The 14,384-nt window shown below is 37.9% G+C and overlaps 1 protein-coding gene across 2 annotated transcripts in view; it reads right to left on the bottom strand.

Annotated features, from left to right (window-relative positions):
• Window positions 1-14,384, bottom strand: part of UPF2 (UPF2 regulator of nonsense mediated mRNA decay) — a 113,692-nt gene that overhangs the window by 12,866 nt on the left and 86,442 nt on the right. For both annotated transcript variants that reach the window (XM_040451453.1, XM_040451454.1), the window contains exons 16-19: window positions 13,937-14,076; window positions 10,347-10,451; window positions 9,948-10,046; window positions 6,567-6,734 (exon numbers count right to left, since the gene is read on the bottom strand). In XM_040451453.1, coding sequence (XP_040307387.1) covers window positions 6,567-6,734; window positions 9,948-10,046; window positions 10,347-10,451; window positions 13,937-14,076 — 512 coding nt within the window. The remainder of the gene's footprint in view (window positions 1-6,566; window positions 6,735-9,947; window positions 10,047-10,346; window positions 10,452-13,936; window positions 14,077-14,384) is intronic.

Raw genomic sequence — 14,384 nt, 5'->3', positions numbered from 1 at the left:
TACAGAAGTTCTTTCAGTCCTCGAGTATGTAATTTATTTTCGCCTAAAGACTGGGACTCATTTAAAGTAGATAAGTTATCCCTTTGGACACTATCTGATTTTACCCAATTTTCAACTTACCCTTCCTGGTTGAAATCTTCCTTGCTCTCTCTCTCTTTTTTTTTTAATGTTTATTTTTGAGAGAGGGAGAGCGAGCAGTGGAGGCGCAAAGAGAGAGAGAATCTGAAGCAGACTCCACGGTGTCAGCTCAGAGCCTGATGTGGGGCTCAAACTCATTAACTGTGAGATCATGACCCGAGCCAAAATCAAGAGTCTGGTGCTTAACCAAATGAGCCACCCAGGTGCCCTGAAATCTTCCCACTTGATAAAAATGAAAGTGAACAGCTATTTTCCTCCCAAATCTCTCCACAAGCAGTGGGATTATCCTTTGTTCTTCTGACCCTGAACGCAGCCTTTTAGAAACTACTTCCTCATGTCAACTACACACCAAAAGAAAAAAGAAAAAAAAAAGGATCTCCATATCCTCTCAACCACATCTCCTTTAAAAACTGCAGGTTGTGGACTGTTAATTGCTAAATTCTACTGTCCGTGGTTTGATCATGGTCCTGCTTTTCCCTTCATCCACAACTATGAATTCTGTGCTATCTTTTTTTCTGCCTCTTCCCCAAACTTCCTTTCAGTTCCACATTACGGTCAGTGCTTTCACAAAATAAGCACTTGCCAGGCAAGGCTGCAGAGAACACGGATTTCTGTAGTCGGACAGATGGGGTCCACAGCTCTTTCTCTCAACTATACAAGGAGGATTTCCACACTACCTTTGAGGTAGTACTACCTCTGAGTGTGCAGTACAGGGCCCGGCACACACCAGGTTCTCCATAAATAATACCTGTTAATAATGCGCCAAAATAACAAAGTTCAGAACAGTTGCCCTCATTACTTACTGGACATTCTGAAACTAAAATCGCAGCAAAATAAAACCACAAGTTCAATTAAAAAAATCACCTTCTTAGCAGAATGAGACTGACAACCACCAAGTAGAAAGTGAAACCCGTGAATGCTTCTGCACACTATCCTTGGGCCTGTGCAGTAGTCTGCATCAGGAATGTCTCTGTCAGATGGGACTTGCCCCAACTGTCTCTTACGTCCACTAACAAAAACAACAGAAACAAAGTGAAAATAAAATGGCCATCGTTCCCTCCAATAAACCTTTTAATTTATGTTTTACAACTCAGGAAGGTACACAAAAAGTAATTTAATGAAAAAGTTCAGCTCCAAGTGAATTTTCTGCCAGACTCTTAACGTATCTAATGTGAAACAAAAACTTCATAATATATGTACTCTTCCTAATAAGCAGCATAATTACTAAGATGTCACAGTAATTCATAACGAAATTTTTAATTTTCAGCCCTATTCATGAGGAAAGCATCCTGTTGCACCCACATTTCCAAGTCCACTGCTAAAAGAACTAATGGTAGAGAAAAGCTGAACTAAAACAGACTCTGTACACAGAAGTACGCCAAATTACTGGGACAGCAGAGACAGAGATGTCAAATTCTACAAAGACCACAACTATGAGAATAATCTCCAAAACGATGGTTTGACACAATTTTCCAATCTTCCCTCAACACGACAACTGTGAAATCTGGTTAGTAAATAGACATCAGAGGGACAAATACTCTAAATAAAATTTAACCCATCAGTATAAATTAATAAAGACACAGCTACATAAATTAACACATAATTTTAAAGAACAATTTTAAAGAACATATAAAAGAACAATGTTGGAAATATAGTAGGAATTCAATATATTTTAGCTGTTATTACCATAATTACTTTATTATCTTTATTAAAGTAAAGAAATATGGGCAATGTTGAGTACTATCTCAGTGAAATGCAAAATACCTATTAGGCTTCAAGAATCACAGCTAAATTTTAAGTCATTCTGTTCCTAGTGTCAAATAAGATGCCTTATTTGAGATGGTAAGGGTAAAGAGAGGCAACAAATCTGAGTCTCTCAAGATAAGTTACAGATTCCAAATATTACAATGTTCTTACTTATTCAGCTGGCTGGTTTTTCCTCAGGGGCTTTACAAACTGGTTTGTAAATGTGTATAAATACATGCAAACGTGAAAGAGTAAAATATTACTGTTTTACAAAACACTAAAGGCAAAGCATGCAGACACTTTCTTGATCGCTAAGAAACCACAAGCTGCAATTCTAAGATGCTTCGATCTGTCACTACATTAACATATTCTGAGAGAAAACAGGGTGGCCATTTTTTCCCTTTACTGGGTTCCTAATAATAACATTTGAATTGTCCTTCATAATTCAGTAACGACGAGATTAATGGTGATGGTATTTACCACACTAATGAAACAACATAAAACATCGTGTAAGAAATTTCATGATTTGATCAAAAATGTGAAAAATATAGGTTTCTATTCATTTATAAGACTCACTGGCCTGAGACAAAAGTGTTCCAAGTATTATGTACTTAAAAAGAAGACCAAAGAGACAGTATTAAATACAGAGAGCACAAGAGGCCAATTTTCTGATGCCACTTCACCAGTGCCTTTCCCGTAAAGCTTTTAAAACATTTTTAAAAGAGAGTCACTACTTTATGGCAAATTAAATGACAAAAAGACTAAAGTCACTCGAATGAGATTTCTTGGAATATAAAAATAGAATGAAGGTGATTTACTTTGTACCTTAAAGCTACTTCATAATTGTAGCTGAAACTGAAATACACACACGCATATATACACACATAATCCCGAGTTACTTTAAGTATCAATTGATAAACAATATATAAAATAAATGATGACTCCTTATAAATATTAAAATACTGGAAAGAAATGGGTTGTTTACAAGTATTAAGCTATAATATAATGTATATTTGTTTAAAGCAATCAAAAAAAGCTCTTTAAACCATAATACAATGCTCCTATTACATTAAAACTTGTTTTAATGATCAAAATATTTTATTTCAATTCATTACTCTATTTCATAAATATTTAAATCTAGAAAGAAATTATGAATAGCATTATCCTCTTTGTTTTTAACTACTCATTTAATTGGTGCAAATTTTTATTTTCCTAATGACTACAGAAGAAAGTTATTTCTGAGCACAAATCTGGTACACAAAGAGATCTTTGACTTAGAAATTAAAGATTCCTATAAGGCAAAACATTGCACATTTCTAGAAAAACCGTTGCACCAGAAGGGCTAACACCCAAAAGTTAAATAAAGAAATAAAAATCAGAACAAAATAACTTTCTTTTTCAGACCACAAAATACCAGTGATGTTTCTTCAAATAATGTTCCTGAAACTGAACATTTTCCAAAATTCCAAATAAAGTTTATGAGTTGAAAATTTACTTAAAAACCAAGTACTCTGAGCTCTCATTTCATGCTTGCTAATATTTTTTAATAAAGTTCAATAAAAACATTTCCTTAAAAATTAAACAGACTTTCACATTTTAAGAAATAAGAACTTCCACTCTTCATTTTGTATAGTTATTTGGGTTCTACAGTATATAATGTATCTACTTTAAAGCAAAAATATTCCTTCTACAAAATAAACACATAGTCTTACTTTGCTTGATAGAATTTAGGACTGCTGAAATGAATTTATTTTTCAAAGCTCAGGAGTTTCTTAGGTAGGCTGTGGTTTAATTTATGCCTACATGTTCTTTTTTTTTTTTTTTTTTTTAACGTTTATTTATTTTTGGGACAGAGAGAGACAGAGCATGAACGGGGGAGGGTCAGAGAGAGAGGGAGACACAGAATCGGAAACAGGCTCCAGGCTCTGAGCCATCAGCCCAGAGCCTGACGCGGGGCTCGAACTCCCGGACTGCGAGATCGTGACCTGGCTGAAGTCGGACGCTCAACCGACTGCGCCACCCAGGCGCCCCTATGCCTACATGTTCTAAAAAGGTCAAATGGGGTATACGAGTTGACAAAGTGAAAATGAATTTTCACATGTGCCTCACAAAAAGGAGGGACAAATGAAGAAAACAAATTATTTCCTTTGTGTGATTTGATCTTCACAGAAAGATATTCCTAAGCCCCCTTTCAGATAAGAAAAAGGGTTCGAGAAGTATGCCAGCAATACGAATGTCCAGCAGCGCTACAGAAATGGTAACCAAGGGACAGCTACCTGAGGTTGTCAGGCACGGCCCTTCACAATGAAAAACCCCTCTCTTTCATGCCAAGAACATTTGGTGATGGGGTCAGGGAGGGGCTGAGAGCTTTTAAAGAAAAGAGAGAATGAAGCAGATCTAAAAGGTAATGACTGAAACAGAAAAGTGAAGCTCAGAGAGCAATGTAGTCCCTAGAAAAGAAAAGCAGAAACTCTGGGCTTGGAGAATCCTAGGAACCATGATGAACTCGCGGTTTTGCAAAGCTCAGTTTAGGGTCTGGATCAAACCCTCCCCCCACCCCGCCCTTATTTTTCTAGGGACTCAGTGGAGGATCGGGACTGAGGACATGCCAGAGCTCACCCCTGGCCTGAGGGTGGGTGAGGGCAGAGCTCTCCTGAGAACTAACCCCAGAGACCGCAATGGAGGAAAGGCTACGGCTGGAAAGGAATCATGAAGGCAATGTCTGAAGACACAGCATTGCTCTGAGCCTGAGCCAAGGTTAACTTCACATACAACAGGATGGAAAGTCTTTTCTGGTCCTCCCTTCCAGGATTCTAATTGGTGTACAGTTTTTATATCTCAAGATTTACTTGCAGTATAACAAAATAATGTACCCCGCACAACTCTGATCCTCTGAACATGTAAGAAATTACCTGACAAAAGCAAAGATAAAAATTAATTTGGGCATCATCTCATGGAGGCTGTGTTGCCGGAGGGAACAGACTATCCCGTCCATCACAGACGGCATCTCATTAGAGGACCTTCAGATCGTCCCATTCAGAACAGCAGGCTCCGCACCCCCCATTCCAATCTCTCTCTAGCCTCTTTTTTATTTTATTTTCCTTCCGAGCATTCCCCCCAACCTGACATTACGTATTTCTTCAGTTTGCCTCCCAGCACCAGAATGAAAGCTCCCAAGAGAGAAGGAACTCTAGTGACAGTTGTACTTTCTGCACACGGGGCAGTGCCTGGTACACAGCAAGTGAACAACAATTACCTGTTACGTGACTGTGTGAATGAATATGGAAGCCAGGCATTCAACTCGTCTCTAAGTTGTGGTGGCTGCCATATTTCGTAGAATCTGACGGTCCATTAATTGTAAGATACACCATTATATCACACATCACTAAAACAGAAAAAAATGCTGCCAGTTATAAACGCTAAGAGGCAGCTTGATTTCAGAAATGTTGAAATGTGAAAAAACTCTTAGAGAATTAGTAATATGTGATATATCCTACAGTTGAGTCTGAGACTTGGGCTTTATTTTCTTCATAGTATTTTTCACTCCTTGCAAATACATTTGTCAACCTTAGCAAGATGTGAGCTCACAAGGGCAGGGACTTTTATTTATCACCATAGCCTCAGCACCTAGAACAGTATTTGGCACATACGAGATGCTCAATAATATTTATGAATGAATGTATGAACCAAAGTATGAATCCCTAAACTAACAGCTTAGCGGTCAGGGAAATGATTTTGAGGGCCATCTGTAAGACATGGGAAACAAGGAGGAAGCAGTATAAGGAGAATGGAGAAGGATTAGGGGTCAAAAACAATGATTTTCAAGAAAAATCTTAACCACGAACATTTTCTTGAGATGTATCTGTCATCACCCTCCTTTCCTTTCCCACCCTGAGTTTACTTATGAAACCTTCCTCCTGAAAGTCAAGGGATTTATATATTCTAACAAATACATATGAATTCAAAATTTAAATGTCCTTTCCTTTTAAAGAATAAAAATAAATAAATAAATAAATAAATAAAAAATATCCATTCAATGGGGTGCCTGGTGGCTCAGTCAGTTAAATCTGGCTTCGGCTCGGGTCATGATCTATCTCGCGGTTCATGAGTTTGAGCCCTGCATCAGGCTCTGTGCTAACAGCTCAGAGCCTGGAACCTGCTTCAGATTCTGTGTCTCCCTCTCTCTCTGCCCCACCCGTTTGCGCTCAGTCTCTCTCTGTCTCTCAAAAATGAATAAACGTTAAAAAAAATTTTTTTTAGAAAAAAAATACATTCAAAAGAAGTCAGCTGTGTCTTCTATACATAATAAAAAATAAAATTACTTCTACACTGAATACTTTATTTCTTTATTTTTAATCTTTATTTTTGAGAGAGAGAGAGAGAGAAAGTGAGAGTGCCAGCAGGGGAGGAACAGAGAAGGAGACAGAATCTGAAGCAGCTCCAGGCTCCAAACTGTGGCACAGAGCCCAATGCGGGGCTTGAACTCATGAATCGTGAGATCATGACCTGAGATGAAGTTGGATGCTTAACCAACTGAGCCACCCAGGCGCCCCTACCACTGAATACTTTACATGTTTCCAACTCTTCTCCTCTTATAGGCAAAATATAACTTACAACCTATAAAACAAAGTTATTGCTTACACTTGATAAGTAACAATCACCTGTGGTGGCCAGTTTCTTACCTGTTGTTTATTGCCTTTTCTTGTTAACATGACAAAGGGCATAGTGTCTGCAGACTCCGCCTCTCCCTCCCCACCACCGAGTGGTGGCCCTTTCCTCAGCTGGCTTTTGAGATGCAAAGGAATAGCAACATCAAGTTGGTGCACTTTAACAGATTCGCCACTTCGTTGCTTAAAGATAGAAATGAAAAAATATAAATACTCTAACGTACACAGGGATATATGTAAACATAAACTGAACAATTCATTCACTGCCATTATTTCTTAAAACACAACGATCATTAGAGCCAAAGTAACCTGACGGGCAGCTGAGGCAGAGGCGCCCCCTCCTCTGCCCCCACCTCTTACGTATGGCTGGGAAGACCTGTGCAAGTCCCCAGTGACTGGCTCTGTTTACCGGTGCAGCTCAAACACACAATGCTGTAGGTTCTCCTGACTCCGCATGCTCCTGAAGTGCATACCCGCACCACATATCTTCCTTCATACTTCTCATGTGTCACAAGTGTCTGCTTCTCTGTGACAATCCTCCACCAGACTGGCGGGGTTCTGCACTGAATACCCTTTCCCTGGTGTTTTAAATACCCTAGTGGTGTTTTAAATACTGCAGGTGCTCAATTAATATTCAGGAATGAATGGAATCTATTACTGTTCAGATTAACTTTGTTAATAACAAGTTTTCAAGATTGACACTGGATTTATTAATCAATTATTTAAACAAACCTTCAGTGAAGACTTGTGCGTTGGGCTTATTACTTATTACTTGAGATACTAATACTAAAAAGACAGTCTCTATGCTCAAAGAGCTCAAAAACTGTTAATTAGGATAGAGAAATAAATTAATTACAATTCATCCAAGTCATGTATAACCTGTTTTGGGGTGAAGTGACTATATAGTCCTGGCTAGGAGTGGGTGGATGCTGAAACTTCACAAAAGACTAAACAAAACTGGGACGTCTGAGAATGTCTTTAAGGCTTCATAAGACTTCTTGTAAGCAGATGGCAGCAGAGCAGTCTGGGGGATACAGAGGGAGTTTAGGAAGGGGAGGACAGGTCCAAAAGCAAGGACATGAAACAGCATGGTGCATTTTGGAAACTGCACATAATTTTCTGTATTTGCTGAATGGAGCACAAATGAGGAAAGAGCTGAATGTAATTCTTCAAATCTAAGCAGGTAATACTAACAGGCCACGAAGGTTTTGAAAATGCTTTCCCACAATTTAAATGGCCTTTGATATAGGCTCCATATTTGCAAGAGACCTAAGTCAAATAAAATGGTAATAAAGGGGTAAGGTCTTATTGTTTATAAGTTCCAATTTGTAGAATTTGCTTGAAGCTCTCCCAGATTCATAAGATTTACAAAGACTTTTTAACTTAAAATTTCAAAGGATCATGTTAGATCAATCTTTATTTGTAAATTAACTTTTTTTCTAATTATAAAACGAACATATTCTCTTTGTAAATTATTTAAATACAAAAATGCATCAGCCAGTGTCTTCATACCAACCCCTCCCTCACCACGCTCCAAGGAACAACAACCAGTATCAATGGGGCGTGTTCTATACATTTTTCTTGAAAATACTAGTAACATACATGTACACACAAGCTCCATCTATGCATACTATTCTTCACTATATACATGTTTTTCTTCTTTTTGATTCTATATAATGGGCATCTTTGTGTTGAGTATATACAGAGCTAATTATATGGATATTCTCTTATTTATATAATTGGTTCTCTACTAAACCTATTTCCCCATTACAGTATGACATCTTTATATATTTAACTTCATATACTCGGGTGAAAATTAGTTAAGGGTGGACTTTTAGATCAAAAGCCATGCCTATTTGCTAGGTTTACTAAGTTTCTCTCTAAAAAAGATGGACTGGGGCGCCTGGGTGGCGCAGTCGGTTAAGTGTCCGACTTCAGCCAGGTCACGATCTCGCGGTCCGTGAGTTCGAGCCCCGCGTCGGGCTCTGGGCTGATGGCTCAGAGTCTGGAGCCTGTTTCCAATTCTGTGTCTCCCTCTCTCTCTGCCCCTCCCCCGTTCATGCTCTGTCTCTCTCTGTCCCAAAAGTAAATAAAACGTTGAAAAAAAAAATTTTTTTTTTAAATAAAAATAAAAATAAAAAAGATGGACTGATTTACATATTCCAAATACAGATATTTACCCATACTTAACCACAATGGGTAGAATCACTTTTCGCATCTTAGTATCTGATGATCTGATAAAAAGGTTCTTCTTAATCTGCTTATCTTTTGATTATCAGTGAGCTTTAGCATGACTTTATTTATTGTTTCAATCAACAACAAAAAAAACCTTGGGTCATTCATTTGTCCTCACCGGTGTGTAGGACCTGCTGATATAATACAGCCGTTACCCTACATTATACAGTCTGTTTCTGGTCTGGCATTTCTCGTGGCATTCTGGGCTAGAAAGCAATAGGGCAAGATGGCTGAAAACAGACTACGCCACTACTACTCTTGTGGCCTTACTGTGGCTTTAACTGAAACGTAGCAATACTAATAGTGTCTGACAGCAATGTATGAAGAAGGTGAAGTCTTAATGCAATAATCAACAGTCTTCACAATTATTAAGATTTCTGATAAGTTTGCAGTTAATTCCGGTGTGGATATAAAATAGAAATCCAGCTTTATTTTTACTGACAATCCATTGAATAATACATTTTCCCTCAACTGACTTGCAGTGTTGTCTTTACCATATTATTAAATTGTCATGTTTTAGGTCGATTTTGGACTTTCCTATTTCATTAATCCATTTATTCTTGTGCCAATCTATTATTGTGTGTTTAAAATGTTTTATTGTCGTACTGAGTATCTTACCCGCCAGCTTCCAGAAGTTCCCTAGCTATTTTGTTTATTCATAGTTATTCTGTATCACTGGGAAGATGGAGCTTTTTATAAAATCCAGTGTATTAATGTCAAGAATACATTAAACAAAATTTCTTTAAACATCAAATAACCAATATTCCTCTAAATATTTATAGACAAGTTATTCAAATTTTAAATCAAGCTTAATAATTTAGTGTATTAAATTTCCCCAAATATTGATCTTTGGCCAAGTTTGAATTGTAAACAAACTGTAAGTAAAAAGTCTTAGCAACAGAGATAGGACTTCAGAGAAAAAAGGCAGACTGGTACAATGAAATTACTGTTCGAAGTCTTACATTAACTACATTTCCCCCCCAGTGTATCCCAAAGAAATGTGCACATCAGGGAAAGTATAAGAAGTACTGGCAGACGCAAACTGTACTGTTGCTGCAGAGGCAAATGTTAAGCTGCAGAGACCCCTGTAACCACCACAACTGAATGTGCTGCAGTATCCTGTAGGGAGAGGACCCTCTGGAATAGGGGAACCGCTTGTACCTGAAGGTTTTCCAGCATCATTTTATCCAGAGCTTGAATGAAGTCCTCATCTTCCACACAAGGTACATGCTTAAGTCCACCTCCCTTAATCATTACCTCCTTATTAAAACAAAACAAGAAATCAGACCACAAATTGTAACCAGAGTTTTGGATGGCAGAGTCTTTTGTATGGATAACTTGCTCAACATAACTCAAGGAACAAGTGAGTAAAATGTGTAACACTACATGTTTAAAAAAACCTGTTAACACAGTAAGGTACTTAGATAGGAAAACAAATTGAAATGAATTTCCAAAAGAATATTTTTCAATAATCACAAGAAACACAACTTCAGTGGCTAAAACTGAAATACTAATGAAAATATTGTGTGACCTCAAAAGCAAATTTTCAGCCATACATACAGTATTTTCTTCATCTGTTTCATTCTCTTTATTTGAATCTGTAAGGTAATCGGTATTCTCTTCCTCTTCTTCCTCGCCCTCATCATCATCATTATCAGAACCCTCCTGAAATTATACAACATTAGAAGATTAAAACATTTTGAAAAGGGTTACTTATATTTTACATTACTTAAAAAGATTTAAAAATTTCTGTATAATTGTTCATTATTCTCAAGTTCCAGCCTTTTATGCGGTTTGCCTACAATTTAGGGCAAAGTCAGCTGGCAACATCAGCTGAAAACTAATGCACACCAGCAGCCGAAAACCCATTTCACTATCTTCCACCGATCTAAGAATACAAAGATCCTTTGTAGAAACTCTTTTCCTTGAATTCCAAAAGGAATGAGCTTCCTGAACCTTTTGTGTTATTTCTCCTCCGTGGCTGTTTTGAGACTGAGTTTCTCATAGTACTTCTTTAATACTCAACTAACTCTGGAATGAACGTCAGTAAATAGTTCAAATTTAGCCTGGTTAGCAGTGGAAAGCAAGGGCAGTAGATTTATAAAGCACTACACTGTACAGAGCACAACAGCCTATAAGGTGTTCTCACATACTTCATTTTGTTTGCTTTATCCAGTTCTAAGAAGGCAGGATAAGACCTCACGCCCCCATTGTTATACATGAACAAACTAAGGCTCGGATAAGTAACTTGCCCAAGGACATACTGCCTATTAAGCAGGAGCTAGACATTCTGCTCCCCCTCACCACTTCTCCCCATCCTCTCTTGTCAATACCCCCACCTTCTCTTCGATCAGCCAGATTTCCTTTCAAACAGAAGACTGAACAGAACCCCAAAGGATATTTCAAAAGGGCAGACACAAAAGCACACAGTTGTGCCCCATCTGTGCAGCCTTTCACTTCCAACAACACAACTCACTCTCACTTGGTTCTGTAAGTGTAAAAAAAGACTACACTAAATCCAGCATCTTCTCATTGTGCCAAGACAATGAATGTGAATGAGAAATAACATAACAATTTTAAAAATCCAAATAGTGTATTATAATTTACTATACTGGTATCTGGAAACTTACAGAGTTTCTAAAGTGGAAATACTCTGGGAATGTACAGAAATGCATTTACTTTTTTTCAAATGCATTAACTTTTTTTTTTTTAACGTAAGTCTGTAATTCACAACCAAATTTGCAATAGAGATGCTCTTAAATTTGCCCTTGGAAAAAAATTAATCATTTCTTAACACTTAAATTAAAATGCATTGGGGCGCCTGGGTGGCTCAGTCAGTTGAGCATCCGACTCCTGATTTTGGCTCAGGTGATGATCTCACGGTTTGTGAGACTGAGCCCCAAGTGGGGCTCTGTGCTGACAGCATGGAGCCTGCTTGGGATTCTGTCTCTCCCTCTCTCTCTGCCCCTCCCCTGCCTGTGCTCTTTCAAAATTAAAAAAATAAAATAAAATAAAATGCATTAACTTTTTCTCCTTACCCTTTATTTTTTATAACTCAGGCAAACACAATGGATTAATTAACTTCTGAAACTGAAAGGCTGGACAAGAATCCCACTGTCCTAATCCCTATTATACACTGACATAATAACCTGTGGGATCTGGAAGTGAATGGACTGCAAAATCTAAGCTGGCTAAGGAGAGCAGGAGGGGTCAGCACAGCACCAGTCACACCGTCTGAGTTCAAATACTGGCTCACCACTTACTACTCTGAGATCTTGGGCAAATTCACCTATTTGTCCCTTATTTTCTCACCTACCTCACAGGGTGGTATGAGAAATGGTAATGTAAATACAGTGTTTAAAAAAGTGACTATGAACAATGAATGCTCGATAAATATTATTGCTATTATAATGATAAATCTTGTATTTAACCTGTTAAATTGTATAAATGCTAAAGAAAATTCAAATTTTAGAAGAACATTTACTTAATCTTGAAAGTCATTTTTAATTTATGTAGCTGATATTAAGGAGGAAATATTCTGGTTGTTAGCTGCTGGGGAGAACTTCAAAATGCCACGCGGAGCTTGAAGGAGTGAGGACCAAGATGAAAACAAAGAGCACAATTTGTCTGAAGAGTGAACTCCAGCCCTTTTCTTTCTCAGCTGAAACAAGCGGTTGCAGAATTTCTTATTCACTGCTATTAATCAACCCGCTTTCTCTCTTTAACAATGTTCTCCCCATGCTCAGAGAGCAACCATGGGAGAGGGTGGTCTTCAGTGGGAGGAGAAGCAAACTATGCAACTTCACTTATTAAACCACATCTCTCTCACTTTTGCTCCCAGACAAGGCTCATGCAATGCCGACCGAACACTGTTTTTTTTCCACTTAGCAAACACACTGTATCATGTAGGACATTCAACTGCAATTGGAAAAGTAAGCAATGGTTAAAAATCATACAACTTTCAGCCTGGGTGGCTCAGCTGTTGAGCATCAGACTCTTGATTTAGGCTCAGGTCATGATCTCACGGTTTATAAGATCCAGCCCCATGTCTGGCTGCCACTGACAGTGTGGTACCTGCTTGGGATTCTCTCTCTCCCTCTCTCTCTGCCCCTCCCCTGTTCAAACTCTCTCTCTCTCAAAATAGATACACATTTTTTTTAAAGATACAATTTTCAAAATTATAAAGTTCACTTTTTAAAAGGAGGAAATGGGGGCGCCTGGGTGGCTCAGTCGGTTGGGCGTCCAACTTCAGCTCAGGTCACGATCTCGCGGTCCATGAGTTCGAGCCCCGCGTCGGGCTCTGGGCTGATGGCTCAGAGCCTGGAGCCTGCTTCCGATTCTGTGTCTCCCTCTCTCTCTGCCCCTCCCCTGTTCATGCTCTCTCTCTGTCTCAAAAATAAATAAAACGTTAAAAAAAAAATAAAAAAAAAAAAAAGAAAGAAAGAAAAGGAGGAAATTTAGTGAAGAAAATGTAATACATCCCAATTCTTCAAATGAGGAATTTATAGGAAAGCAAGTCACTTTTTTTTTTTTTAATATTTATTTATTTCTGAGAGACAGAGAGAGATAGAGCATGAGTTGGGGAGGGACAGAGAGAGAGGGAGACACAGAATCTGAAGCAGGCTCCAGGCTCCGAGCTGTCAGCACAGAGCTCGATGCGGGGCTCGAACTCACAGACCACAAGATCGTGACCTGAGCTGAGTTGGCCACCCGACCGACTGAGCCCCCCAGGGGCCCCGCAAGTCACTCTTTGAAGTCACATTTACTAAGGCTGTTTAATTTATTAGATTCTGTTTATCTAACTGGTGTAGTAGCAAAATCCAAAGGCAGCCATAAGATTGGTCTGATACACTCATTTCCTTTTATTATTATAAAATATTTAATAATCCAATTTAAATTATATGGTTGAATGTTTCTACAACAACCTCATTTTTTAAAAGAACAATGTAATGTCTACCTATTATATGGAAACCAATTACAGAAACATTCCAGTTCTAAATTTTTATCATTTATATCTACTTTCTCAGGAAACTTTCAGAGTTCGCAGGTTGGAAGGAGATCTTATTTTATGCATTCAAGGAAATCTTGGCTCAAATAATCAAGATACTCTTGTACAAATGTACCTATTTGCTATAAATAAAAGTCATCACCTCTTCTTCTGGGTCATTTACTTCACTTTCATTTCCAGATTGTTCTTCTGTTTCAGCTCCTCCTTCTTCTTCTTCTTCATCCTCTTCAAGATTTTCTCCTTCTGTCATAGACTCTTTTGAATCTTTATCATTTACTAGGCCTTGAAATGAGGAGAAAGTGAAGAAGTATATAAAAAAGGATAAATTTTCAATATTATACCGCTTAATTTAGAAGTATGTATTAAAGTAACTCAAAAGCCATTTTCTCAGAATAGTAAAACAAGAATACAATTTAAAATTATTTTGAGAAACATTTTACAAACTAAAGAGACCTTCATTTCAACAAAAAAAATCAATGATACATTATATATATGAACCAACATATATGTATATATATAAATACATACATAATATGTACATACACACACACACACACACACACACACACACACACACACACACACACACA

Source organism: Herpailurus yagouaroundi, unplaced genomic scaffold (assembly GCF_014898765.1).
Source record: "Herpailurus yagouaroundi ecotype Mexico unplaced genomic scaffold, PumYag 203, whole genome shotgun sequence".
Taxonomy (NCBI): Eukaryota; Metazoa; Chordata; class Mammalia; order Carnivora; family Felidae; genus Herpailurus; species Herpailurus yagouaroundi.
Note: the sequence above shows the minus strand (reverse complement) of the source record. Positions and strands in the feature narration are given on the sequence as shown.